General features: G+C 45.8%; 3 protein-coding genes across 4 annotated transcripts; 1 reads left to right on the forward strand and 2 right to left on the reverse strand.

The window, feature by feature from the left end:
* Positions 1-55: 55 nt before the first annotated feature.
* runx2a (RUNX family transcription factor 2a) lies at positions 56-5,695 on the reverse strand. Of its 2 annotated transcripts, none has more exons than XM_021321608.2 (6): positions 5,427-5,695; positions 2,277-2,470; positions 2,035-2,194; positions 1,555-1,659; positions 1,388-1,459; positions 56-414 (listed from the first exon to the last, which is right to left on the reverse strand). In XM_021321608.2, the coding sequence occupies exons 1-6, from the start codon at positions 5,473-5,475 to the stop codon at positions 68-70; spliced, it is 927 nt and encodes a 308-aa protein (XP_021177283.2). In that variant the 5' UTR covers positions 5,476-5,695; the 3' UTR covers positions 56-67. The 2 variants fall into 2 exon arrangements, with proteins under 2 accessions (XP_021177283.2, XP_021177284.2); XM_021321609.2 differs by lacking the exon at positions 5,427-5,695 and adding an exon at positions 3,376-3,601.
* Positions 3,085-12,375, forward strand: supt3h (SPT3 homolog, SAGA and STAGA complex component). Its single transcript, XM_012872821.3, has 12 exons — positions 3,085-3,282; positions 5,096-5,184; positions 8,376-8,460; positions 8,584-8,670; positions 8,783-8,879; positions 8,973-9,109; positions 9,211-9,286; positions 9,584-9,696; positions 9,782-9,886; positions 9,962-10,090; positions 10,227-10,316; positions 12,215-12,375. Exons 1-12 carry the CDS (start codon positions 3,100-3,102, stop codon positions 12,254-12,256), a joined length of 1,233 nt encoding a protein of 410 aa, XP_012728275.2. The 5' UTR covers positions 3,085-3,099; the 3' UTR covers positions 12,257-12,375.
* cdc5l (CDC5 cell division cycle 5-like (S. pombe)) lies at positions 12,337-25,734 on the reverse strand. Its single transcript, XM_036126076.1, has 19 exons — positions 25,523-25,734; positions 23,805-23,908; positions 23,504-23,665; positions 23,236-23,363; positions 22,929-23,028; positions 22,667-22,793; positions 22,194-22,285; positions 21,882-22,026; positions 21,455-21,646; positions 20,910-21,058; positions 19,276-19,438; positions 16,538-16,702; positions 16,342-16,422; positions 15,996-16,247; positions 15,764-15,871; positions 15,585-15,674; positions 15,350-15,481; positions 13,948-14,028; positions 12,337-12,709 (listed from the first exon to the last, which is right to left on the reverse strand). Exons 1-19 carry the CDS (start codon positions 25,565-25,567, stop codon positions 12,596-12,598), a joined length of 2,430 nt encoding a protein of 809 aa, XP_035981969.1. The 5' UTR covers positions 25,568-25,734; the 3' UTR covers positions 12,337-12,595.
* Positions 25,735-26,132: the final 398 nt, after the last annotated feature.

The raw sequence follows: 26,132 nt of genomic DNA on the forward strand, positions 1-26,132 counted from the left end.
CAATGCATGTGTAAAAATGAAATAAAACAGCTGGTTAAATGTGAACAATATTTTGAACACACGGTCATCAGTAAGGTCTCCAGACAGGCTCCTCCCCTCTCATGGTAAGACACGGCCCTTCTATGTAATTGGACATCGCTGCAACAATGTTGCGGTCCTCCCCTGTGCTTTGGTGCGGTTGGTTTGACCCGTAGTAGAAACCGCCTGGCTGGAAGGGGCCACTGTGGCTCAGCGGAGGGGGAACAGAAGCAGCAGAGGACAAGTAGGAGCCGTATGGTGAAGGATGAGCGGAGAAGGGGACGGAGGGCAGGTGATGGAGTCTGGGAGCTGGAGTGAAGGAGGAAGTCAGAGATGTCATCTGACTCAGAAATGATGGCTCGTTGGTCCATAAGGAGGAGGAAAAGGATCTGCAGTCTGAGGACAAAAAAGTAGAGCAAACAAATATGAGTCCATTTGGAGAACATTCAACTGTCCCTTCTGCTATTTCAAATTAGGAGCAAAAACCAGGGGACTCATTTATAAAACATTGCGTAGAATCCATACTAAAAGTGTACATACGCCAAAAAACAGATACAATTCTGGTTAATAAAACCATGCACATGCAAAAAAGCACGCAATTTCCCTTTATAGATGACAGCTGTACCTGAACCTTTGGTACTGCCTCAAGTTCAGCCCTGAACACGCCCAGATTTAACCACAAATGATCAATGCAAGGCACCTCATGAATGTTAATGTGGATTAAAAACGGGTCTGCTGATGTTTTTTTTTTTTATGGAGAAATGGCATCAGTCGCTATGCAGATGAAAGTCTGATCAGCATTTTCACCTAAAGCAGTGTGATGGGACAGAGATTAAAATGAAATGGTCTGTTAATTTACTCAACCATCATGGTTAGTAGTAGTGGAGAATGTAGATTAGCCTGGAACTGATCGCCCCTCACAATGGAGAGTCGTCAGGCTCATGGTTTGCCCATATCTAAGCTCTAATGATACCTCACCAGCAGCTCTATAAAGCTTGGAACTCCACACTACTCCAGACATTTTGAATTGAGAAAGCTTCATGGGTGGGAAGTGAAACTTCTTCAGCTTTAGGTCTAGTTGTTTTATTTTTTAACCTGTTTTTTATCTTTTACATTTAGTATAACTTTATTTTATTCTCCTCAATCATATGTACAAGCATTTGGTCAGTGCCACTTATTCTAAATGTGCCTCATAAATAAATTACCTGTGCCAAAGCAGGTTAACAAAGAATATCTTTTGGCATTTGGATCAGACCACATACCATTTCAGTCACTTGATATTTGATATCCACTTCAGATTCAAAACCTTTGACTGAGATTTAGCCTACATTTTGAAAGCGATCAGGATAATTATTTAAACATCCCGTACCTAACGGGGCGGTACTGCTGATGCTGCTGGAGGGCCGGAACATTCCTGACTTCAGCTCCTTCTGTCTCTGACCTGATGAAGGAAGAGTGCGCATGAATTCAAACCCAATGAAGGTCCCGACAGTGCAAGAATAGACCTTTGGATATTCCTGCCCTGGGCCTACTAACGTCGTGGCAGCCGAGGTCCATCCACAGTGATCTTAATGGCTCTGTGTACGGTGGCGATTTGAGGAGGTGAGGTCAGCACGTTAATGGACAGGGTGAAAGTCTTACCTAAAGGGAAAAAAACAACACTGATGTACGCAAGAAGATCAGAGGCAACTGGAGGGAAAATTCAGTAACATGGTTCTGCTTTGACATGTTTTGTGCCTCTGTGATAAATGGGAAATACCAATCCAATAAAAGCAGTAGCAGGTGAGAATCCTGGTTTTTATTTTAAGTACAGTTTTGGATGTTGGGAAAGCGCAATAAGTCTTTTATGCTGGTTAGTACTAAAATTAAAAAACAGTGTATGTCTCATTGTACTGTAGCTGAGAGTATTATTTCACAGATAACCATGACTAAAATAATGTTGTTAATGGGTAATACTGATGCCTGAACGCATTGCCAGCCTTCATCTTAACAAATATCGCGAGGCAACTGGTTTACCTCTGCCACTGCGACCTATGAAGCGCAGATCGTTGAACTGAGCATAGCCGTGCTTCATGGTGGTCGTGGCGTTGCGTAGCTCGGCGCTGCAGTTGTCATCATTGCCAGCCATCACGGTCACCACCACGCCGTCTGGCACGTCATTACCCAGAGCAACTACCTGCAAGATGAAAAATCCCAGAACCTGAAAATTCTGAACTCTGGTGAACACCCTGGTGACCCGTTTGACCCCGACTGCTCACAGTGAAGGCTCTGGGCAGGGTCTTGTTACATCTCCAGTGCTGTGGCAGGATGCTGCAGAGGAAGTTCGGGCTGTCGGTGTGCACTAGGCCTCTTTGGGATGCTGTGCCGTGCTGCTGCAAAGAAGTTCTCACCTCCTGCTCATCCAGTTGGTGACATTTAGGTGACGGATCCTGCCGACATTTCCCCACAGTATCTGGAAAAGAGGAAAGTTACAGAATGTTGTCATTTGTTTTCGTCCTTTCTATCCTTTCATTTAAGAAACTAGATATATGACAAATGGTTTTTAGCACCTGTGTTTAATTTAAATTAGTAAGAACAGCTCTGGTGGGCTGTACCAAATCATCAACAGATATATGGTATGTAAACAAAATCCAGCGTTTCTTTGCAGGAAAATACAAGCATTTACTCACTCAGACTTAGCCTGTATATATATATATAGCTGAGATGACTGGCTGGAGTATTAAAGAGAAAGTTACTTATATGAGGAAAAAAAAGTCCTAGGACAATAAAGTAAAAAAAAGACAAAAGTGGTAATATTATGAGAAAAAAACATCATATTATGAGAATTAAGGGGGGACATTTCCAGAATAGTCACAGTTTGCAGAACTATTTCAGTCCTGGAGTAATAGAGCCAGGTTAGATTCTTTTAATTATTGTTATTCTTTACGAGTATAAAGTCAGGAGAATGCCATAGGGATACAAAAATAAACTTGTAATATTACAAAAATAAAAATATTACGAATACAAAGTATGTTCTGAGATTAAACTCCCTCTGATACTTTTTAAGTGACTGAGACTAACTGCAGATTTGCCACATTCAACATGGCGGACGCTCTGACGCATCCGCAGAACCCGCCCGACGAGGCGTCTACGTATAACCAAAACTACATCTCCCACAACCCCGCAGTCCTCTGGCACAAAGCGTCATCAGGTCGCGTCGAGACAAAACAGAATCAGGAAAAGCCAGCAAGTGCATCTGCAGCGGAGTGTTCCTGCCGAACTTCGGTGAGCCCTTTCTCCTCTGTCCTCCCCGGTTGTCCCCGGCTCCTGTCCCCCTCCTCCGGGCCTCCTCCTTCTCCGCATTGTGTCCGAGCTCACCGCAGACTTTGAATAGGCGGGAGCTGCGCGCCATTGTTATTCAGATGGCCGGCGCTGCCGGAGGGAAGTGGCTGCGGTCGCGGCACCTGTCCCGCCGGCTGGCCGGCTGCCTGCCTGCCTGTAACGCCGTCCCTGGGTTTATTCGCCTCACAGCCTTTTCTGCTACCTTGTTGTTTTAGGCTTTTGTCTCGGCCAGTGGCTCCTTCACAGGAGAAGTGACCCAAAATACAGTGAGACCTTCACTGTGTGTGGGAAAAAACTAAACGGTGAAGTCAATGTGGCTATTTTATCGTTAAGGAGGTCGGAACACAAGAACTAGCATTTTAATAATCTTGTGTTTGGGTTTTCACAAAATAAATCAAAGGTTTCCTGAATCAATCGAAATGATTTTGTTCTGAGCGTAGACAACAAATCCAGGAGAATCCTCCTGTCCAACCATCAGCAGTGACACAGAAGGCATGTCTGGGTTTGTTTTGTGAGTTTTCACAATTTGAATAAAGGTTTAACCAATAAAAGTCTGTCCCTTCTGTCGTTTTCAGATCTGGATAGAAGTAGAATAGAAATTCTGATAAAAAGCTGTTTTTTTTAGATTTAATTCAGTTCATGGTTTAATCATAAGCAACGAAGGAGTCGTTTTTGCAAAACGAAATGAATATAAATAAAAAAGAGCAAACGGGATGCTCTCTGTTGTCATCATAAGCTCTGACCGCTGGAGAGTTGAGTCTATAAAAATACAATTTTGTCATAAAAGAATGTTTCAACCCTTTATCTTGTTTATAAATGTCTCCCATTATAACATCTGTCACCAAATTGGTTTACTCCTTTTCTTTGTTAAAAAAATTCATCAACACAGTTTTACTCCACCGTCTTCACTTGTTTTAATAGAAGTGAAACATTTGAGGTTAAAGTCGGAGAGCATCTGTCAAAGCAAATGTGTAACTTTGATCTAATTTCATCCCTAATCACCACTGGAAAACATTAAAATAAGAATAAAAAAGACTAGTCCTGTAACCTTTTTACCTGTGCTTTCTCTTTGGGTTTAGTGCCAATTATGGAGAACTGACTTCCAGGTCTTGTTTCCTTCACAGACAAAGATCAGGACAAGATGAAGGAGCTGCACCATATTAGGAAGTCCCAATAAATAAATATGTTATGCTGTTCATGTTATTCTGCTTTAGGTTTAGACCCCAGTTAGTCTTTTACTGAGCTTCTGGAGAAAATGAGTCTTTATATGACTGCCAGTAACATGTTTTTTTTTAAATAATCTGGTAACATATGCTTTTGTGGTAACTAAGCAAGTTAGCCGCATCTTTACCAGAACATCCTAAAATATAGTTGAACTGAGCAAAAAGCGTCACTCTCCATGTTTCTGTCATAGAGATAATTAGTGCTGTAATGTGATAATAAGGAGAGTCACAGATTGCACAGGGAGGTTGGGTTGTTGAGTTTCAGGCTGGCAGGTCCTCTCTGGCTAATCCAGCTGAACATCAGCTGCTTTCCTTCATGCAGCTGATTTCTAGTGGAAGCTCAATTGACGAGTCGTAAAAAAAACGCACCTAACTGTGAAAGGATGCTTAAACTGAATGCATAATCCTGCAGGTTACTGAAGCAGGACAGAAAAGTCAGAATGTGGTCCCTCTTTGAGGCGGCGTAAATTGTGGAGACGTTGCTCGGTGAATTCTGCTCCTCTGATTTGGTCTCTCTGTTTCTGTGTCATCAGGTGTCTGCCATGGCGGGCTCAGCCACCTCCGGTTCTAAAGAGCGCCCAGCTGCCAGGACCAGCTTCATCCCAGAGCTGCAGAGCATGATGTAAGACACACACACACACACACACACACACACACACACACACACACACACACACACACACACTGTGGACCGTGCCTTGACTTCCATTCATTTTCAACCCACCCCAACCTAGCCCAGAAAAATAGTGAGAACCAGGAAAAAATCCTCACTTTACATCAAAGTCCTCTCTCTACTAGTAAAATGAGCAAAAACTGTTCACACACACACACACACACACGATCAGAGTGAAAGACACGTCTTACCCCAGTACAGCATGGGGCTGGTGCTACTGAACAGACTGTTTGAAGCCATGAAAACCTGTAGAGCAAATAAAAAACAAACAAGCCGTAATCAGAACGTTCTGGTTCACGTTCTCAGTCCACAGCTCTGCGCTCTGATACGTGACGTGATGGCGGCGATGGTGATCTGCTGTTTAAGTGACATCTTTGTGCAGCTTTTGGTCTGATGACAAACACTGGGAAGAATGGGGGAACCCCGGGGCCAATGAGGGTTCTGCTCCAAACTCTGGACCTTTGGCTTTTACGGTGACAAAAGTGAGGGATTGAGCTAAAAAGCAGCGCTGCAGGTTAGCACACAGCAGCTTGGAAGGAAAATAATTATTCCTACAATAATAATGGAAACAGCAGTTGGACAGAATAGCAGCGATTTTGATAGTAAATAAATCAGTTTTAGGTTAAAGGATTAAAAAAATATATATGACGTGTTCATTTAGAGAATTTGGGAACTTTTGGTGATTTTATTTTTTAAGGTATTTATCCTCCAGATAATGTGACTATGGTTGTCTTTTAACTCTAGTACTTTACAAGCGCAAATGGGGTAAAGGTAAATAAAGTCTGTTGTATTGTTGGAAAAGAGATTTGGTTTATTTGTAGAGCACTTTGCCTTAAGTGCACACTTCTTACATCTGCTCTACTTTCACTCACGCAAACAAAACAAAGATCCTTTAACTTTTCAGTGAAAGATACGACGAGTCTAGTGATGTTTGCTTTGAGGGAGGCACTTGCCCACATTGCTATCGATGAAGTAGAGTGAGTGCATGTGGAGGTACTCACCGTGTGTTGGGCGCGTGCAGCAGAGTGGTGGCGGCGGTCAGAGAGGCTGAAACCCAAATAAACCCCAAAACCTAAAACTGCCACTCTGCAGGGAGCAGACGTCCGAACCCGAGACCAGACCCACGTCCGCAACCCCAAACCAGAACTATTCTGACTGTTGTGACTGACGGCTGCAGACAGCCAATCAGAGAGTGGATAAAGGAGCGGGCGGGGTGTTGATTGTCAGGTGTGTAACTAATGGGGGGGGGGGGGGGGGGGAGTCTGAAGGAGACATGAGGAGAAACAAAATGAGAGAAGGAAAGAGATGCAGGATGTGGCTTCAGGTTGGTTTGTCAGTATGGAAGTGGCCGATCTGGATGCAAATTGAGGTTTGACCAGATTGTGGTCAAACTGTGTGTGTTGTGTTGTGCAACCTTTCGACCCTCTGATTGTGTGGGCACATTTGCAAGCTCTGTTGTGTTTTTGTTTGTCTTTTTATCCGAGCTGAAACTTTAAGGGGAATCCATTGTTGCACTTTTTTTAATTTGTTTGTACATGCAAATTGTAGCATGAGCATAATTCCATCAGAACTGAAAGGAAAACAGCCCTCCTGAGTAAGCACAATGTCAGAGGAAAAGTTTTCTATTGTTTTCTGGCTGAATTGTTTCCTTTGATACCTGAATGTCTTAACACGAGTATCCACACCAGGATCATTCCAGAGCCGTATTCCAAAATCCAAAAATAAAATCTGTTCAGTCATTTTCATTAATTCCTTTAATTTTCTATTTTTATTTTTAATAAACACAAGAACTTCATCATTTTCACTGGCTAACTTCATTGTAGGTAAACAGAAAACAACAAAATCTGCCAACTGCACATCCAAAACCAAGATCCAAAAAAAAGGAAGAAAGATATCAAATATCCTAATAAGAGCACAGTGGAAGATTACATTAGAACTTTACTGGGGAACAAGCAAAACTACCCTAATTACATATAAGACAATTAGCGAATGCTGCTTCCTTCAGATCAAGGGTGGGTCATAGGTCACCCCACTGCAAAACTATTTCAAGGGAGAGCATGCTGGGGGTCTCACAACCATGGTAAATCCACCCAAGTGGCAGAAAATCCCTCACATCCAACCTGACTTCATGAAGTCAAGTTGGATGTGTTGGATGTGTCAGGTTAATTCGGACACGTATCAGATTTTTTTACAAAACGCCCGCAGTCGGAACGTTCATGTTGCGTTTCGTCCGTCTTTTACGTCACTCTCCTGGCTCTGACTAAGCATCCACACTCTCTGTTACTTTTTTTATAACCAAACTTTGTTGAACATTTCTAGAAACAATCTATTCACCGATACTTCCGCAAACAGCGCGCTGCTGTGTGACGTCTCCTGTTATCTGCACAGGCAGGTCACTTTACGGTCTTGAGTTGTTCAGACAGCAGTATGACGGCGGTCACATTTAATAGTAATGTGAACGGCCACCCTAAAAAAGTCAGATTTTAGCAAAAAGTCAGACTGGAGCATCGGGACACTTGACCAGCTTTGACCATTATTCTTCCTCGTCGTCTATGTTTATTTACTCTTAACTCACATTTAATCTTGAGAGGTTTCGCAAGATTTCCCGTCTGACACCTGAACGATCCTGAGTGAAATCTGTTGGTGTGTGGTGTGTTGAGCTCGCCGTCTGACCGGACACCACACACTGTACGAGCAAACCTGTTGTATCTACGATTATTTAGCGTTACGTGTGGGGTCTCTTAGGCTTTAAAAATAAGCCTACTTATTTTCCTGCCGTGTGAACCGGCCTTCAGTCTGCCCCAGGTAGCTGTGGCTACAGTGTAGCTCGCCACCGTCAGCGTGTGAATGAATGAATGTAAAGCGCCGTGGGGCCCCGTGGACTCGATCCAGCGATATACAAGTACAGTACATTTACCATTTGTTTTCAAAGATGACAACTCCTGGTATGTCTGAATTTAAAATCTGAAAATTATAAGTCATCAAGAAATGCCTGTGGTCTAATTGATTGGCTGAGTCAGGATTTAGGGATACATATAGCTGAGTGTCATCAGCATAACGGTGGACCTGAATCCCATGCGGTGTGATGATTTCAGTCCCCAGAGGTGACCGGCCTGCTCAGGTGTCCCTTTGTGTTTCAGGTTTGCTCTGGGAGACGCCCGCAGGCCTCTGTATGAAACGGCGGCGCTCGTGGAGGACGTCGTTCACACGCAGCTCATCAACATGGTAACCTCGGGGAGAAAAAGGGGTCTGACATTCAGACGTGAAAAGATTTATCATCCTTAGACATCTGTTGCAGTGGTTCACAACGGTCTGTCATTTCTTGAATGCTTTTACTTTATGGAACAGCTGCACCAGGCCTGTGAGGGTGCAGCGCTTCGTGGTTCCAGGGTCATTTCAGCGGAGGACATCCTCTTCCTGATGAGGAGAGACAAGGTAGAGAAAAGAACTTAACCATGCCTCAACAACCAGCGTCCTTTAAAACAACCTGATTGGTTGAGTTGACTTATGCCTTTTACCGCTCTTTGTCTCGATGTCTGTTGACCAGAGGAAACTGGCGCGGTTATTACAGTATCTTCAGTTCAGAGATTACAAATCCAAGCTACTAAAAACTCTAGAGGAAGAAGACGCGCAGCAGGAGCAGGGTAAACACAAAGCCACGGCGATGCCTCTTCCACTAACAACTATCCGAGGACCGTCTCGGACAATTTTGACCCGTTGTGTTGTCTGCCGATCAGGTGGTGCGGCTGCTGGCGGTAATCCACGCAGGCAGCGGTTGGCCCAGGACTTCCTGGCATGGATGGATCAAACTGGGGAATACCTTTCACTGGCTGAGAGACAAGAAGTTGACCCAGTCAAAGTGGAGAGGATGGAGGTCAGAGGTCACCACGATGAGACTAGAGCATGCTGAGGTGTGGCCAACACTGTGTTGCAACAGAAGGATATTAACTGTGCTTGCTCTGTCTGAATACTCAGCGTTTAGAGCGACACACGCGAAATATGGATGTAGCTCAGTACACAGAGTTCTGCGAGAGTCGACAGCTGAGCTTCGGTGAGATTTGAAACCCTGGATTTGTGTATTTCTAGTAGAATTTAGATTTTACGGTACTGCAACATGCCCTACCAGTCACCAGAGGACCACGGTCCATTATGGTCTCTGAGGCGGTGAGAGGATGGCTTACATCTCCCCGTCTTACAGCAGAAAGTGCTGCAGTTGTTGTTTTTGGACCAAAAAAAGCACAAAGCTGATGTTCTAATGCTCATTTATTCAATCCCACGCTCACTGTCTACTGTTGCTGGTGTAAATGTCCTGTTAGCCACTCATGCTGTGCTACGTCAATGTTAACAGCCAAAAAAGCATCAAAGTTTCGGGACTGGCTGGACTGCAGCAACCTGGAGCTCAAACCCAACAGCATGGCCACAGAGATCCTCTCATACCTGGCCTACGAGACGGTTGCTCAGGTAACGCCTGCGATCTGACGTCCAGCACCACGCGTCGCTAGCTGTGAAGAGCTTTGTGGTAAAATGCGTGCTCTCTCCTCCCCAGATTGTAGATTTATCTCTGTTAGTGAAGCAGGAGATGACTGTGAAGATGAACCCGGTCAGCCACGTTATCTCTGCCAGCTACATCCACTACAACACCCACCCTGAGGTCCACACCACGGCGTCACATTCAGCGCTTTGAGTCAGGAGACCTAGCATGGCATAACTAAATGTGTGATCGCAGGTCAAGAAGGATCCAGATTCGCCCGAAGCCACGCCCCCCTCCACACCAGGCTCCTCCCACTCCTCAAAGCCCCTCCTCCAGGGGAACGGCGGCGCCGACAGCCGAGCGAGGCAGAGGAAACGGAAAAAGGTGTCAGGCTGCAGACTTCTCTTCAGTGCTCTTCATTTCAGCCGTCTCTCTCGATTGTTTACCAGTAGATCTCTTTTCTGGACATCTTCAAAATGTGCTTCGCTGCACGGAGGTAACAGTCTGCTGTGTCTTCCAGAGCTCTCCGGCCACAGTGGAGCCCCCCAGTGGAGCCATCCAGCCGTGTCACATCAGAGAGGCCATCAGAAGATACAACTACAGGCACACGGTGAGTACACGAAGGAAATCCCGCTGAAGGAGACACCTTTGTGTGTTATTTTATTGGGTTCTGCAGTGATTCTGTCCCTACACGGTTCATTTTACCGGCGGTACTGGACATTTGCTTTAGCTAAAGGATCAACGGGGTTTTCGAACTGCAGAGACCCCACTGGCCTAATCTGGGTATTACTTTACATTTGTGGGTTAAGGTAGAACACTTCTGGCTGTTTGCAACGTGCAAGGAATTTAAAAAGTACCAAAAAGTGAGACATTTAAGATCCTGGAAATTCTGTGGCTATTAGTTTTACCCCCAACCGTGCTGGTAAGCTGAATTCTCGCAGTATTTGTGTGTTCAGACATATGAGAATCCATCTTGTTCCGCTCTCGGCTCAGTTGTTTGGGACCAAACCAAAAGCGCTTCAGGCCAATCACATTAAAGTATTATGGTTTAAGGCGGGACATACAGCAGTGATGAAAGCAATAGTGGCTTAACCAACATAAAGATGACAGGATACACGCATAGCTGCTGCTGTTATCTCTTCTGTTTAGTCAGAATCCAGGATTTCTCCTTTGAAGGAAGAACAGAAAGAAGCGCTCTGACCAGCGTTACTTGTTGTGGTTTCTCATGGCGCCTGCTGCCTACGACATTTTCCTTTTTCATTCCATGACTGGCTAAAAGCAACCTTTGGTAGGCGGGCATTAGGTGTCGCTTCGTCCAATCAGCTTGGAGAGTTCTGCTGGATGTCTCTCCTTTGGCTGGCCTGGTTGGGTTTCCTCAGTCAAGACGTATTAATGTTAAATGTAACCATTTCTGTAGATGGTGGCTCTGGCCAGGAAGGGTCTCCAGTAGCGGTGTGAATACTGACCACTACTGGACCACATACCATCATGTTCCTAAAGCGCTCCATGAGCCAAACAGAAACTCTACCATATTCTGCCTGAGGTGAGCAGGTTTGTGCTTTTTGGGTCAGTGGGCTGTAGACGGTTTGTCTGACAGTCCTGAAAGCCACAGTGCCTGTGAAGCATGGTGGCCACGTCACCATGCTGTGGTGTTGGGCCTGTTTGGGGCATACCAGAAATTATGGATCAGCTTGAACACATCAAAATACTTAAAGATGTCACGCTCTTCTCTGCTGAAGAGGAAATGGTTTCAACAGAACAACAACCCCCATCACACCGGTAAGACTGCAGCATCGAGGTTCCAGACCGACAAGATAACGTTCTGGATCGCTCGGCCCAAACATGAATCCCATAGAGAACCTGTGGGGTCAGCAGTAAACAGGCCGTTTCTGAGGCGAGACCAAGAAAAGCAGCAGAACATGTGGAGAGCGGTCCAGTGGCCCTGGGCTGGAGCATCAGCTCACAGCCACCAGAGGGCGAGCTGTGCTTAAACAGCTTAGTCCTGCTCTCCTCCACAAAGTTTTACACTAGAAATGGGAGAATGGTGGAACTTTTAAACAGCCAAATGTTCCTATTCACTCACTTCTTGTATATTGATTTAATGAATGTTTGGTCCCCAACGCACGTGTGTGAGGGCAAGCAATGAAAGCTGATACTTTTTAAAAACAACTAAACATCCATCCATTTTCTGACCCGCTTAATCCCTCATGGGGTCACAGGGGTTGCTGGTGCCTATCTCCAGCATTCACAACTAAACCTTTCACTGAGATCACTGGGAAAATGTATTGTTCCAACCATAGAATGTTAAATCTTGGTAAACAGAAGAAACCAGAGCTGCTGATACTAATACTAAATACTAATTTGATGCAACCCTTTAACAAAAGACCATAGAAGCAGCAGGAAACGGTGTAGGATCTGGCTGTCAGCCATGATGATGGAACTGTGGTAAAACTTTGCCCCCTAAATGTTCCAGTTTGATCCATTGAGCCACATCTGTCTCTCTTTCAGAGCGCCTACAGGAAGAGCGGGATGGCTTTCCTCGTCTGCTGATGCATCACTTTCTACTCATTTTCTATGTGTCATTTGTTTAATTTTTTAGTATTAAAAACCCCCAAAATGTACACAAGGACTTTGTGGTTTTCATTGATGAAAAACTTTATTTGTCACTAGTACAGAAACAAGGACTGCTAAGCATGCTCAGAACGCAGCGTGTGGCATCACAGCAACATCAGCACACAGAGGCAGAGCGCCACGGACACTTGACGTGATAATCAGGGGAAAATAAAGCCGTTGGTCAACACGTGTGGGAAAGGTTACAGGAAGTAAACCTCGTATGTCAGCTGGATATCAGAGTCCCTCTGACTGGTTTCTGGATGATGGAGTTGAAGCTCAGACTTTCTGAGTGCTGCCGAGCAGAGCCTCCCTCTCCATCAGCAGCTCTCCGTATCTCTGCTGGAGTTCTTTCTCCCTCTCCATCTGCCGCTCCACATCCTCCCGCAAAGCCTGAAACAACAAGCAGCACCCAACATGTTTAGCTTTAGACTCTATTAGGGACTCAACAGAAACCCAGTCAGAAGTATTTATATAGCCAGAATTACTACTGCAGTCAGTTTGGTAGGTTTCCCTGAATCAATGTTTACATAAACCATCATTTCCACACAATATTGGTAGTTTATCTTAAAGTGAAACTTGACTGGATTACATTTATCCACACCCTCCTTTACAAACCCTTCAGGCCTTTGGGTTCTGTTAAAGGAACAGCACACTGAATCCATCCACCACTGTTTAGAGCAGGGGTGTCAAACATACGGCCCGCAGGCCGAATCCGGCCCGCCGAACAATTTAGTCCAGCCCTGTGGCTAAATGCATTATCATTATAAACAAAAAAAAAAACAAAAAAATTTTTTTTTTTTGTCCAGTGTCCTGTCTGGCAATGTGGCAATAAGATGCCACAAAGAGCTCATCAGATTTGACTTTCACAAGTGGACAAGATAAATGGAAGAGAATGATAAAACAATTATTGAAAAAAACATGTACTTCATTTAATTGAAAATATGCAGTTCCTATATTGTCCATGAGGGGCGCTGTGTTTTAATTAGCAGATTAAGCTTCAGGTGTGGAAAAATTCAAATAATTTCTTAATTATTATCTGTTTGATGTATTTTGTCATGCAGGATAGTGTTTTTAAGTTCCAAAAAATGTGAATAAATGTTTTTCAACATTGTATAATCACTGTGATCAGTTCTTATGCATAATGCACACGTAAATGTTTAACTGAGTAAAAGTATTGTTGAAATTGCACATACTTTTCTTAAAAATGCTGAGGTTATTCATAATATATTGTGTAAAAGTGAAATTAACTTAATATAAAAATCAACAAGTCCACATTTATTAGTTCTATTTAATCTTGCAATGAGTTAACTCGTGTGGCCCTCTTGAGATCAGATTAAGCTGTATGCGGCCCCTAAACCAAAATGAGTTTGACACCCCTGCTTTAAAGACTTCCACCTCTGGATGTAACGCCTAGCGCTGAGCAGTGGCTCCGCTCTGGCAGCTAGACCTTCAGTAAACTCAGCGGTGCAGGACAACACCGACCCCGTGGCTTCATGAATGGCCAGGACTTCAGAGGCGGCTCGTCAGGTTAATGATGGAAATGTTTTGTAAAAGAGCCTCATTTTCCTTCTGAAGGATCTGACTGGTAAGCTACTGAGGTGCTCTGTGAGTGGCGCTAAATGAATTACCGCTTGTCTCCTGGGGATGGCCAGATCCTCCTGTTGCTTCAGCTGACTGAACGTCTGCAGCTCAGTGGCTGCTTGCTCCACCTGGTGGACGACACAGACACAACGTCAGGGCATCTGAACAAAAACAGCCAAAGTTATTACATTTACACTGCAGTAAACATGCTGACTTTTACAGATAAACTGGCAGCAGGTAAAAAAAAGTGTTGAAGTTTAAAGAGTTGGGATTCCTACAAGCTTCCGTAATTTAGACGATCAAATCTAAAGTAAATTTGACATGTGAGACACTATTAAGATTAAAAATATATACTCTACACTAACCGCTAATACAACAAACAATGGATTACTTCTTCGTTTAGCTGTAAAGCCGTTGGAAGCTAATGTGATTAAAGCAGAAATGTCCTGATGTGGTTGATCCCTAAAGAAAGTGCAGAATGATCAGGACTGAAACTGTACAGGGCTGCTGCTGCTGAGTACCTCTACATGGACCAGATCCTTATTTACACCTAAAATTAGGTTTTGCATGTGCCAGATCCATGTTGGCGTTAGTTTAGAATGGGCCTTTATTTATCCCTCTGTAGTAACTCTGTATCATCAGCTAACTGACAGGCCAATGGAAGCACACAGCAGCAGACTAAAGATAAGTCATTGTAATAAAACAAACATGACTAAATTGAAGGTACACCCTTCCATAAAGAATATTATTATACTAAGTGGTGTCTTGTCTGCAGCTTAGCCAAACAGGGAAGTGACACATGGAGGATAGATTTCTCCAAACGAGGCCTGAATTGTCCTTTATTGTTTTTGCCATGATTAAAGATAACATTTTGTCTTATTATAATCAATTATATATCATAGCCAGAAATAATCCTGTGCCTAAAAATAAGGGAGTTGCAGATTTCGGGTTTGCGCGGTGCATTATGGGTAAGTTCTATATATTTTTTTGGCTACCAAACATTTAAAGATGGCGTGAATTATTGAATATTTAGGGCTGGTGATGATGTTGGGGACCCTGCAGACACCACACTGAGCTATGGACATCTATCAGACTTGGTGACGACGGCCAGAGAAACGGCGAGCAGACGCTAAACTCTTCTTGCTGGGCTCAACCCTGGCAGGGAAACTAAAAAGTCGGTACCTGTTCCCAGAGTTCCAGAGGGATTGCTGCAAAGTCATGGACAATGCAGACAACTCTCCCTGTGGCTCTACGCTTCTCCAGGAGTGAATGCTGCTTGTCGGGACTTTGAAGCAATCAACTGGTTCCCTTATATAGGAGATTTTTGACCAATCTATATAATATGATTGAACTTGATTTTGTAAAGTGCCTTGAGATGACATGTTTCATGATTTGGCGCTATATAAATAAAATTGAATTGAATTGGCAGGGAAACTAAAAAGTTGGTACCTGTTCCCAGAGTTCATTGTGTTGCTTCAGGAGCCCCAGCGCTCTGGACTGGAAGCCTCCCAGCAGAATTTTCAGTTTCTTCTCCAGCTTAGCGGCTCTTCGGGCCTCTGCCGTCATGTGACCGCGGTTCACCTGGAGGGGGTCACAGATACGGGGGCATCGGTGTTTGGATCGGAGCGCTCACACGCAGCAGTTAGAAAACAAAACCAAACTCCTCAGGCTGTTCTCCCCGTACCTCTAGTTTCTTCTCCAGGCTTTCGATTCGATCTTTCTTGGATGCCAGGTTAGCTCGGGTGTACCTGTTCTGACCAGCTAGATACAGCACCTGTGCAGCAGGACAGACACATTTCACCGCTCTAAAATGTTGCAATGATCAAACTGAATGACGGGCGGGAGGAATCTGGGGAAGGTTACCTGTCCGTAGCATTCCTCCCACACCTGGGTGTAGGCCTCCATGCTGAGATCTCCGTGGCCCATTCCCACCTTCACCACCTCCATTTCTGCTGCCAGGATCGCCTTCGCCTGTTCAGACATGCCACAGTCAGAGGCCGCGTTTTAAACACGCGCCCCACACCCATCTGAGCACAGGAGCCGTCGGCCATCTTTAAGCGACTGCAGAGCTGATGACCCGGGTGGACTCTCTCACCTTTTCCATCTCCTCCGTGCTGACCGGCTTGTAGGCGTGCGTCTCCAGGTACGAGATGTGCGAGGCGTTGTTGGACGTGGAGGCGGGACCTTTGGCCTTGCCGCGCTGCGGCTGATTGGCCGCGTTAGCCGAGGGATGGTGGAGGCAGTCGTGATGCAGCATGGTGATCATTTCCTGTTTGATGAGCTCCTCGGCCACCTGGAGGCTGGTGAGCGGCTCCATGGAGGCGGGGCGCAGCACCGACTCGTTCACCTGCGCGGACAATAAAGGAGCGACGGTCAGGTGGTCCTGGAGCGCAGCCAATCAGTGGTTGAGCCGTGGTCAGAGGACTGCTATCAAACTGTACCTCAGTAGGTCTGGGGAGATTCCTCTGAACAGGTGTGTGTCGCAGTTTCAGCTCTTTCTCCCGTTCTGCGTCCCGTTGAGCCTGAACAGACAGATCCCCAAAGGTCACCAAGTTTCTCAGTCTGACAACGAACTCAACTAAAATCAACGGAGCTCTGAACGTATTCCAGAAAGTTTTTTTTATTTATGAGGCTCACCTGCTTGCGTGCCTCGATGTCGGCCGAGTCCTCTACGAATCCGCTCTCCATCTCCGTCTCTTCCAGCTCTTTCTCTGCGTTTTCAGGAAGAACAATCTCAAAGTCGTTCTTAGGGACAGGAAGTGACATCAGGCCTTGTCTCAGCTGCTGCAGGCTTTCCTTTTGCTGTGAAGAGCAAAGATACAAACGTTTGGACTTTTTAGAGAGTAAATAATCACTATTTCTAAAGATACACTTCCTACTGCAGCCATTGTTGAATCCATCCCTGAGATTTGTGCAAACGTTTATCTTTTTTAATTTTCTGTCACATGCTAAATTATTCCCACCCCTAGAACCCTTTCACATGATGCAATGTTACAACCATGAACTTCACTGTATTTTGTTGAGATTATACTTGAAAGACCAGAACAAAGCACGACACTACAGCAGGAAAAACGCAAATCTGAAAAGTCACCATAATCACAAAAAAGTTGCTAAAAGTCTCCTGTTGCTAGTCGCTTTTTGAAAGAAAGTCACTAGACGGGTCTGAAAAGTCGCTAAATATAGCAGTAAAGACTAAATGAGCAACAGTGGACTGTCTCTCTAGTCTTCCTCTTCCCTCCAGAGAGGGACACAGCCAGACAGGAAGGAGCAGGCGGTGTACTGGAAACCCTGATGCAGCCACTCTAATACCTCTAAATGAGGTCCAGTTGAGTGTAATGGCAGAACCAATCTAGCAGTTCTGTTTGGGCCTCAGACACTTCTGGGAGAACATTAGTGAAGTGGCACACTGGCAAGAAGAAAGCCTTAAATTACAGGCTCTACACATGCAAAGCTGGTACAGATATACCATTAAGGTATGGTTGTTTATGGTTGTAAAGAGTAAAAGTGGCTTAAAAGGGAATCCATGCTTTTAAAAGCTGCTCTATATGAATTAAACTGAACGGAGGAAGGTTATGAACAGAATCGGTGACAAAGGCCAACCATGATCCAACTCTCACTGAAAACGAGTCCGACTTACTGCCGGCAATGCAGACCAGACTCTGACACCGGTCATACAGAGACCTGACAGCCCTTATTAAATGGTCCGGTACTTCATACTCCCGGAGTACCCCCCCCCCCCCCCCCCCCCCACAGGATCCCTCGGGGGACACGGTCGAATGCCTTCTCCAGATCCACAAAACACATGTAGACTGGTTGGGCAAACTCCCATGCCCCCTCCAGAATCCTGCTGAGGGTATAGAGCTGATCCAGTGTTCCACGGCCAGGACGAAAACCACACTGCTCTTCCTGAATCCGAGATTGAACTATCTCCTTTCCAGAACCCCTGAATAAACCTTACCAGGGAGGCTTAAGAGTGTGATTCCTCTGTAGTTGGAACACACCCTCCGGTCCCCCTTTTTAAATAGGGGGACCACCACCCCAGTCTGCCAATCCAGGGGAACTGCCCCCGATGTCCACGAATGTTGCAGAGCCGCGTTAACCAACACAGCCCCACAACATCCAGAGCCTTAAGGTACTCAGGGCGAATCTCATCCACCCCCGGGGTCTTGCCACCGAGGAGCTTTTTAACAACCTCGGCAACCTCAGCACCAGAGATGGGAGAACCCGACCCAGAGTCCTCAGGCTCTGCTTCCTCAATGGAAGACGTGTTGGTGGGATTAAGGAGGTCTTCGAAGTATTCCGCCCACCGACACACGACATCCCAAGTCGAGGTCAGCAGCACACCACCCCCACTGTAAACAGTGTTGGTACTGCACTGCTTCCCCCTCCTGAGACGCCAGATAGTGGACCAGAACAAAGCACGAAACTACAGCAGGAAAAATAAACATGATTCTGTTCATAACTTTTATGGACAGAATTTCTAGGCGCAGCCAAGGTGTTGAGGGGATCCGTTTTGGTGGCCTTAGGATTGCGTCTCTGCTATTTGCGGATGACGTGGTCCTATTGGCTTCATCAGGGCGTGATCTACAGCTCTCACTGGAGCGGTTCGCAGCCGAGTGCGAAGCGGCCGGGATGAAAATCAGTGCCTCCAAATCCGAGACCATGGTCTTGAGCCGGAAAAGGGTAGAGTGCCTCCTCCGGGTTGGGGAGGATGTCCTGCCCCTAGTGGAGGAGTTCAAGTATCTTGGGGTCTTGTTCACGAATGAGGGGAAGATGGAGCGGGAGATCGACAGGCGGATTGGTGCAGCGTCTGCTGTGAAGCGGGCGCTGTACCGATCCGTTGTGGTGAAGAGAGAGCTGAGCCAAAAGGCGAAGCTCTCGATTTACCGGTCGATCTACGTTCCTACCCTCATCTATGGCCACGAGCTTTGGGTTGTGACCGAAAGAACGAGATCCCGGATACAAGCGGCTGAAATGAGTTTTCTCCGTAGTGTGTCTGGGCTCTCCCTTAGAGATAGGGTGAGGAGCTCAGTCATCCGGGGAGGACTCAGAGTAGAGCTGCTGCTCCTCCACATAGAGAGGAGCCAGTTGAGGTGGCTCGGGCATCTGGTCAGGATGCCTCCTGAACGCCTCCCTGGAGAGGTGTTCCGGGCACGTCCCACCGGGAGGAGGCCCAGAGGGAAGACCCAGGACACGCTGGAGGGACTATGTCTCTCTGCTGGCCTGGGAACGCCTTGGGATTCCTCCTGAGGAGCTGGACCAAGTGGCTGGGGAGAGGGACGTCTGGGCCTCCCTACTGAAGCTGCTACCCCCGCAACCCGACCCCGGATAAGTGGAAGAAGACGGATGGAGGAAGGTTTTTTTTTTCTCCTTACCACGTGTTTGGCATAGGCAGGGTCAGCCAGCTGGTCTTCTGTGTTAATGTTCAGTTTGTCCCTGAGTGGCGTGCGCGCAGGGGTCAGTCCTGGAGTACCACGAGGGGTCATCCCGCTGGCGATAGGCGTCATCCCGTCCGAGGCCTGGCCGGGTCCAGGAGTTCTGTAGGAGAAAAGGGAACCGTGGATGTAAAACAGGGCTGGGGGAATCACTGTTGATGCAACGAAATAAAGACAAGAGGTGCGTTCTTCTTCAAACACTATGCAAAATGTTTTGAGTCGTCACATTTTATCATCTGCTTCCCAAAGTGCAGAATCTCCTGTGATCTTTTAAACGCCTCTTGGCTAAACGTTCTTCAAGCTGAAGTGAAGGTTTTTCAAAGTATTTGCTTGGAGGAATGATGTTAATCCTCTTCAAGGCAAAATCTAATATTAGGAGTCAATTTACTTTTTAGCACAGAGCTGGAAAAAATAATTTGAAAAAGCATTTTTTTAAATGAATACTTGACAATACTCCCAAATTCTCACTATGCCATAATAGAAAACATGAACTTTATGAAAGGCGTCCCACAGGGCTCCATTCTAGGACCTAAACCATTTTCAATTTATGTTGCTCAAGTGTTACTGAGACCGGTTTGCATTTATATGCTGATGACAATCATTTATTCTCATGGAAAGTCTGCAGCTTGGGTTCTTCTGCAGTCTGTCTTTGATTCCACCCAATCAGATCTGTCTCAAGTCCTACGTGTAAACAAACAGTGTAACAGAAGCCTGGCGGACACCCCCCTCCTCCCCGGCCAGGCTAAGCGTCGTTTGTGTATTTTAAATGCCTCGATGTTTGAAAACGACATTAAAGTTCACGTGTGGGAGAAAACCTCCCGGTCTAAATAGCTAATGCGCTAGCCCCTCTGACGCGCGTGACGCAACGCTCTTTGCGCATCCCCGTCCTGCGACACCTCACCCCCAGAACCCAGCACACCTACAGCCAGGTTTAGCACATCTTCTGGGGGGGAACCCTGAAATGATAAAGTTACAGAAACATCTAAATACTTCAGTGCCGTCATTGATTTTAAGTATCAAACTTAATGACATTTAAAAGAAAATCTGAAGCTAAAATGCTCTTTTTGCTGTGGCCCGTAAACATCTAACGTCTGCAACCTTCCTACCATCGCTGATCTATGGCGATGTCCCCAGCCAGCCCTTTGTACATGTTGGATGTTGCTTTTCACGGAGCTTTGCAGCTTATAACCAAAAGTAAACCTCTGTCACACCACTGCATCCATGTACTCACAGGGAACCTGGCCATCATTATCTGCCTGCAGACTTCCAACACTTTCATTTCCACATCCTTCCTCCGCCTAAACATAATCTAATCCATTCTGGAATAAGACAAAGTGTGGAAAAAGTGAAGCGGTGTAATGGCCCTTAGAGGAGCCCAGTGAGCTGCTACGTGGGCTGGAGCATCTGCAGAAACTCAGGAGTGACTAGAGAAGGAAGCACCGTCCACCATAAGTGCACTTAAGCTAAATAACCAGAGCAGCACATCTATATGACCTTAGATGTTCTGTATCAAACACGCATGTTTTAAGACTCGCTGCGGGCTGATAAAACAGGCAAAGACCATGTGACTGTACCTGAACGGTGTGCTGAGAACCGTGTTGGGAGTCTGGACCTGCTGCCGCTGAGGCGTCACGCCGCTGAAGTCGCTCTCGTGCAGCGGCGTGTTGAGGCCTCCCTTCAGGGGCGTGTCGATGTTGGTCAGAGCCATCAGGTTTTGTGCTTCCTGGCAGCGCAAACACACAAAAACACCATGTGAAAAAAAAAACAACTAAAAATGATACGCAAAGCAAAAAATAAACACGATTTACTGCATCAAATAAGAATTAAGCTAAGTCTTATCCACCATCTTATTTTTAAAGCAACAATATTGCCTCTATTAACTAGTGATAGATTCTATTCTGCTTTTTTACACCATGACATTCAGGTTAGTTTTGCTGTTGTTGCCACCATCATATTCTTATCAGCAACCAGAACAAGGTTTTCCAATACGGCTTTTAATCATTACACCAGTCCTTATTGAAATGGGACTGTTTCTATAGCAACAAGAGGCACCCAAGCTAAAGAGTCAGGGACAATCAGCTCAGAAACAAACATCAGAGCAGAGACCCGGGATGATCACCTGCAGTATCCTGTCCTGGGCAGCGGGGGTGCGTGGCGTGCGGAGTCCGGTCGCCATGTTGTTGGTGACGCTGTACTCAGACAGCAGGGCGGAGGAGGCCGAGTTCCCGCCTTCGCTCTCCTCGGCTGCTTGGCGAGCGACCTCGCTGGCCACGCCCATTTTGACCACTTCCTCCAACTCGGTGTCACTGATCTAGGAGCACAGTCAGAATAACCGGTACAGTGTTTACAGTATGAACGAGCTAAGCCAACGGTCCTTTATGTATCTGGACCCAATCCAGCCGTCTGGGTAGGATCAGTGCTTGGTTCTTCCAGATTCATCAGGTCTAATCCCAGACTCAGATTATTGGAGTTTTTGTTGTAGTAAAACTATGAAAATAACTAATTCCCTGGCTGTGCCCCACTCAGCACAACAGCCCAGCTGTTACCTGTGGTGCAGGTAAGACCAGCTTGGAGCGTTTCTTGGTGAACTCTGCCACTCCGCTGGTCTGCAGGATGGCAGACGGCAGATCGCTCTCCTTCTTCTTCTTGATCTTCTGTTTGTCCTTCTTCCTGTCCCTCTCCTCGCGCTCACTACAAACAACCGACCACGCATTAGTGTTGTCTGCGACCCCTTTGACTACAGCGTAAGAGCCGCATGCGTTTACAAACTTCCACTGCATGCGCAGGAAAAGAAAATGCTTTTCTGGGGAAACTGGCTGAAGGGTCAACGGTGGGAAAGCCAGAGCGCTGCTACTGACCTGCGGAGCTCTCCGTCCAAGTGCTGCTGTCTGAGTCGTTTAAAGTTTGGCTCCAGGGCGTCATACTGCTCCATGCTGGTGTCGTAGAAACCCTGAACGTAAACAAAGACAAACAATCTTTAAGCTCTTCTCTCCTACCGGCTTCATTATGAATGTACCAATCTACATGCTTTAGGGCTGGGCAATATATCCAGATTTTAAAAGCGATGTAAGATGAGACTATATAGTTAGAATTATACTTTATGCATAGGTTATTTTTCACCTTTTCTCCTATCTATCTACAGCTGGTTGTTTAGAATTGGGCCTGTGAGACATTTGGGATAAAGCTTTGATTTTCTTTATAATTACTTTATGAAAAGAAAACCGTACGGAGATAAAAATGGTACATCGGCATTCGGCCTAAAACTACAGAGATATTAGCTTCGGTCCATATCGCCCAGCCCTAACATGGTTTATTGTCTATGAACAAATACCGCTGCAGGTTTTTTTTCAAAGGGGATTTCAGCGTTGTAGTCCACTCCTCTCTTCTTCTTCCTCTTCTTCTGCACGTCGATTCCTGCAGCTCTTAGCTCCCTGCGTTTCTGCAGGGCAGCCAGCCGCCTGCAGTCAAACAACAAAATAACACGAATCCCCCCCCCTTAATGTCTATTTTGCACCAACAGGTTTTTATGCCTCCTCCTCAGACTAGAAACAACCCAGCTGTGTTGAGTTGGTTTAAAAGCGTTGCTGCATCACCTGGCTTCCTCCAGCTGTTTCTCTCTGGCTTTTCTCTTGGCTTTTTTGCCCTGCGTGTTGGCCAAACGGGCTCTGGCCTCTGACAGCATCTCCAGCTCATCTGCACATGGAGACACAGGCAAACACACGGTCGGTCACAGCGCCCGACCTGATGGCCACGCTGCCGACATCACGGGTTTAACAGCAGGTCCAGGCGCTGATCCGCGCCCTGAGCGTGACGGCAGCGTGATCTGCTGCGTACCTTGATCACACAACGTTCCAACAGAACATCAGCGGTTTGTATCACAGCAAGAAGTGCGTACTACACCTTCATCCATATCCACGGGGTCGGGCCTGGCAGGTTTGGTCTCAGGATTAGGATCGATCTCGCCTGGTTTCAACTTCCTGGGATCGTCTCCCACCTCTTCCTCGTTCTCCCTCTGTGCTGCTTTGTCTCTGAAACACAAAAGCACGTCTATTAACAAGATTCAGAGTGACATGAGCCTGACTGTGATGGAGGCCATCTCATGAGGCCCAGCGGCTCTGCTTTTGACTGAATTCGCCATAAAAACAGCTCTAAAAACAAGAACGCGTACAGCAGGTATTCGTAATGCTCCAGACACTGGGCGGCAGTGCGTCCGATGATCGGAGCGATGGTCCTCCACTGGGTGGGCATCAGCTTGGCCAGGTGAAGCAGTTTCTCCTCCTCCTCTCTGGACCATTCTGTCTTTTTGATACTGGGATCCAGCCACTCGTACCTACGGGCAAAAGCAAGACAGAGCTTTCTGGTTCAGTTTGAAACAGGTAACGATACAGAAACCCGGGTGAAAATGCGGTGATTACACTAAACACTGATCAGACTGCGTCTCTCAGTAAGGTGTCTGTGTCAGGACTCACCATCGGGCTTTGCACTGCTTGGCGGACTTACGATGAAGCAGGGAGGCGATACGTGACCACTGATTTTTCCCATATTTCATCACCGCCGCCTTGAGGATCTCATCCTAAAACCAGAAAGATGTTTTCTTTAAAAATAAATGTATCTGACTTTAAAATTGACAATTTCAACAAACCTCCAGAACCAAAATAAAACAATCTGGTGCTGAAAAATATCCGTCCTAGCTACATAGTTGTTACTGTTTTTAAAGCGGACATTCCTGGGTGTAAATAGGAGGGGGGGGGGGGGGGGGGGTTAATAGAAAGACTGACTCCCTCTCCCCTCACATAGTAGTAGTAGCCTAAATATTAGGACTGACATTTCAAAAATGGATTTGATTCTGATTCTTAAGATTTAGATTTGATTCTTTTTTCGATCTGATCTCCAACTGGATTGCTGGTGTTAAACATATTTTTTACCTGAATTACATGACTGCGTGGTTACTGAAACAACTTTTGCAAGGGTACAGTCCACCGACACCGTGTGCTTTGGTCAGACGACGCCGCTGTCAAATCCAGCAAGGATTACAGAAGGCGGCTGCAGCTCTCACTTTACCTGACCAGGATGTGTAGGATAGCTGAGAGCGATAACGTCTCTTGGATCTGACTACGCTCAGACCAGACGGACACTGAAGGATCGCCCTGCTTGGTCTACATGTGGGGACTGCGCTGATCTGTCCATTCATTTCACATATTGTCACGCAGGGGTTTATTACTACCTCCCAGGGAGGATCAGTAGTGGCTGCTTAACTTCACCTCCCCATTCTGAGCTGGGTCCTTTTGGTCGATCGGAGCAGTCCAAAAAGGCTTTGAAAGGGGCTTAACACAGACATCATCTATTTAAGGAAAAGCTCCTCTTGCCCGTTGTTAATTTATAATACTGAGCCCGGTTCTGTTGGAGGCTTTTCCTTCCCGCTAATGGGTGGTTTTTCTTTCCACTGTCGCTTCATGCTTGCTCAGTATGAGGGATTGCTGCAAAGCCATGGACAATGCAGACGACTCTCCCTGTGGCTCTACGCTTCCCCAGGAGTGAATGCTGCTTGTCGGGACTTTGATGCAATCAACTGGGTTCCCTTATATAGGACATTTTTGACCAATCTGTATAATATGATTGATTTTGACTTTGTAAAGTGCCTTGAGATGACATGTTTCATGAATTGGCGCTATATAAATACAATTTTATTGAATAAATAATAACTCAAATGTGAAATTATCTGAAGGGAACCAACAAATGAAATTCAACAGAATGCTGGAATAAACCCGCTGTTTCTCACTATGTTTAATTTAACGCTGAAACTGAATTGTGTCAAATGTGATTAACCTTGATGATTTAGTGTATGTTGGATTACAAAAAAATGTTTTAACTACACAAAATATTCGGGGCTTTAATTATGGGCCGGTATTAAATCGAGGAAGCACTACCAGGTCTTCAAGGCTAATTTTCTTTCGCTAATGACGTTACCGCCTTTACCAGACAAACAACAGCAACCTGACCGGTAGCCGGTGATTCACTCCTCACAGCTAAACTGTTTGGACATAAATTGCCAAGAACAGTTACGAAAACAAAGCTGAAGATGCCATTTGAGCTGAATCCCGTTAAACGGACGTCCTGCTCCATGCTAACTTTAGCCGCTGGTTGAGGGACGCAGCAGTTAGCATGAGGCTAACAGGTAAACACGCACCTCGGTGTTGCGCCAAACGCCTCCTTTAATCATGATCCGCGGCATCTTGGCGGCGTGTTGGTCTGCTCCCCTTCAACAGCTGGAATAAACGACCTCCTCTCAGTCCCTGCGAAGCGGAGCGGCAGCTCGGGTCTCTCTAAATAAAAGCCAACTGAACGCTGGGGGAGAAACCACCATGCACCGGAAGTGTCGCCGAGTTCAGGAAGGTGTTCGGGGGAAATAGGTCCGACTGTCCCGTCCAGATTAATGTTCCCGTGTCATCAAAGCTGCATTTGTTTTAATAAATGAAACAAGGAACAAAAACAACAACTACATTAAAGCTAAAATATCAGAATACAATCTCTCGTGGAGGATTACAAATTAGGGGGTATGGAAGAAAAATAAGTGGTACAAAAAAACAAAGAAAAAAAGAGCGTGGCCAACGAAAAAGCAACGAAAAGCTTAAAACAAAAGTTTTTTTTAGCAATCTGTTGAGAGATGATTTTTTCAGTTTTCTATTGTTCAACTTTATTTAATGCTAAATAGTCTATTTTAAATTCGTTTATAAAACAGGGGAAGGATGGCCCATTTACTGCAGTGATTATGATATTTAGCTAAAAGAACAACAATA

Source organism: Fundulus heteroclitus, chromosome 22, assembly GCF_011125445.2.
Source record: "Fundulus heteroclitus isolate FHET01 chromosome 22, MU-UCD_Fhet_4.1, whole genome shotgun sequence".
NCBI classification, from domain to species: Eukaryota; Metazoa; Chordata; class Actinopteri; order Cyprinodontiformes; family Fundulidae; genus Fundulus; species Fundulus heteroclitus.

What these genes read in the sequence shown, in the direction of transcription:
- supt3h (XM_012872821.3), top strand. Translation starts at nt 3,100, where the DNA reads ATGGCGGACGCTCTGACGCATCCGCAGAACCCGCCCGACGAGGCGTCT. An exon ending in TCCTGATGAGGAGAGACAAG is followed by an intron (nt 8,671 to 8,782) that starts GTAGAGAAAAGA and finishes TCTGTTGACCAG; the next exon opens with AGGAAACTGGCGCGGTTATT. An exon ending in CCTACGAGACGGTTGCTCAG is followed by an intron (nt 9,697 to 9,781) that starts GTAACGCCTGCG and finishes TCTCCTCCCCAG; the next exon opens with ATTGTAGATTTATCTCTGTT.
- runx2a (XM_021321608.2), bottom strand. Translation starts at nt 5,475, where the DNA reads ATGGCTTCAAACAGTCTGTTCAGTAGCACCAGCCCCATGCTGTACTGG. An exon ending in CAGCCCCATGCTGTACTGGG is followed by an intron (nt 2,471 to 5,426) that starts GTAAGACGTGTC and finishes CCTCTTTTCCAG; the next exon opens with ATACTGTGGGGAAATGTCGG. An exon ending in CATAGGTCGCAGTGGCAGAG is followed by an intron (nt 1,660 to 2,034) that starts GTAAACCAGTTG and finishes TTTTCCCTTTAG; the next exon opens with GTAAGACTTTCACCCTGTCC.
- cdc5l (XM_036126076.1), bottom strand. Translation starts at nt 25,567, where the DNA reads ATGCCGCGGATCATGATTAAAGGAGGCGTTTGGCGCAACACCGAG. An exon ending in GAGCATTACGAATACCTGCT is followed by an intron (nt 23,364 to 23,503) that starts GTACGCGTTCTT and finishes TTTGTGTTTCAG; the next exon opens with AGACAAAGCAGCACAGAGGG. An exon ending in CCCCGTGGATATGGATGAAG is followed by an intron (nt 23,029 to 23,235) that starts GTGTAGTACGCA and finishes CTCCATGTGCAG; the next exon opens with ATGAGCTGGAGATGCTGTCA.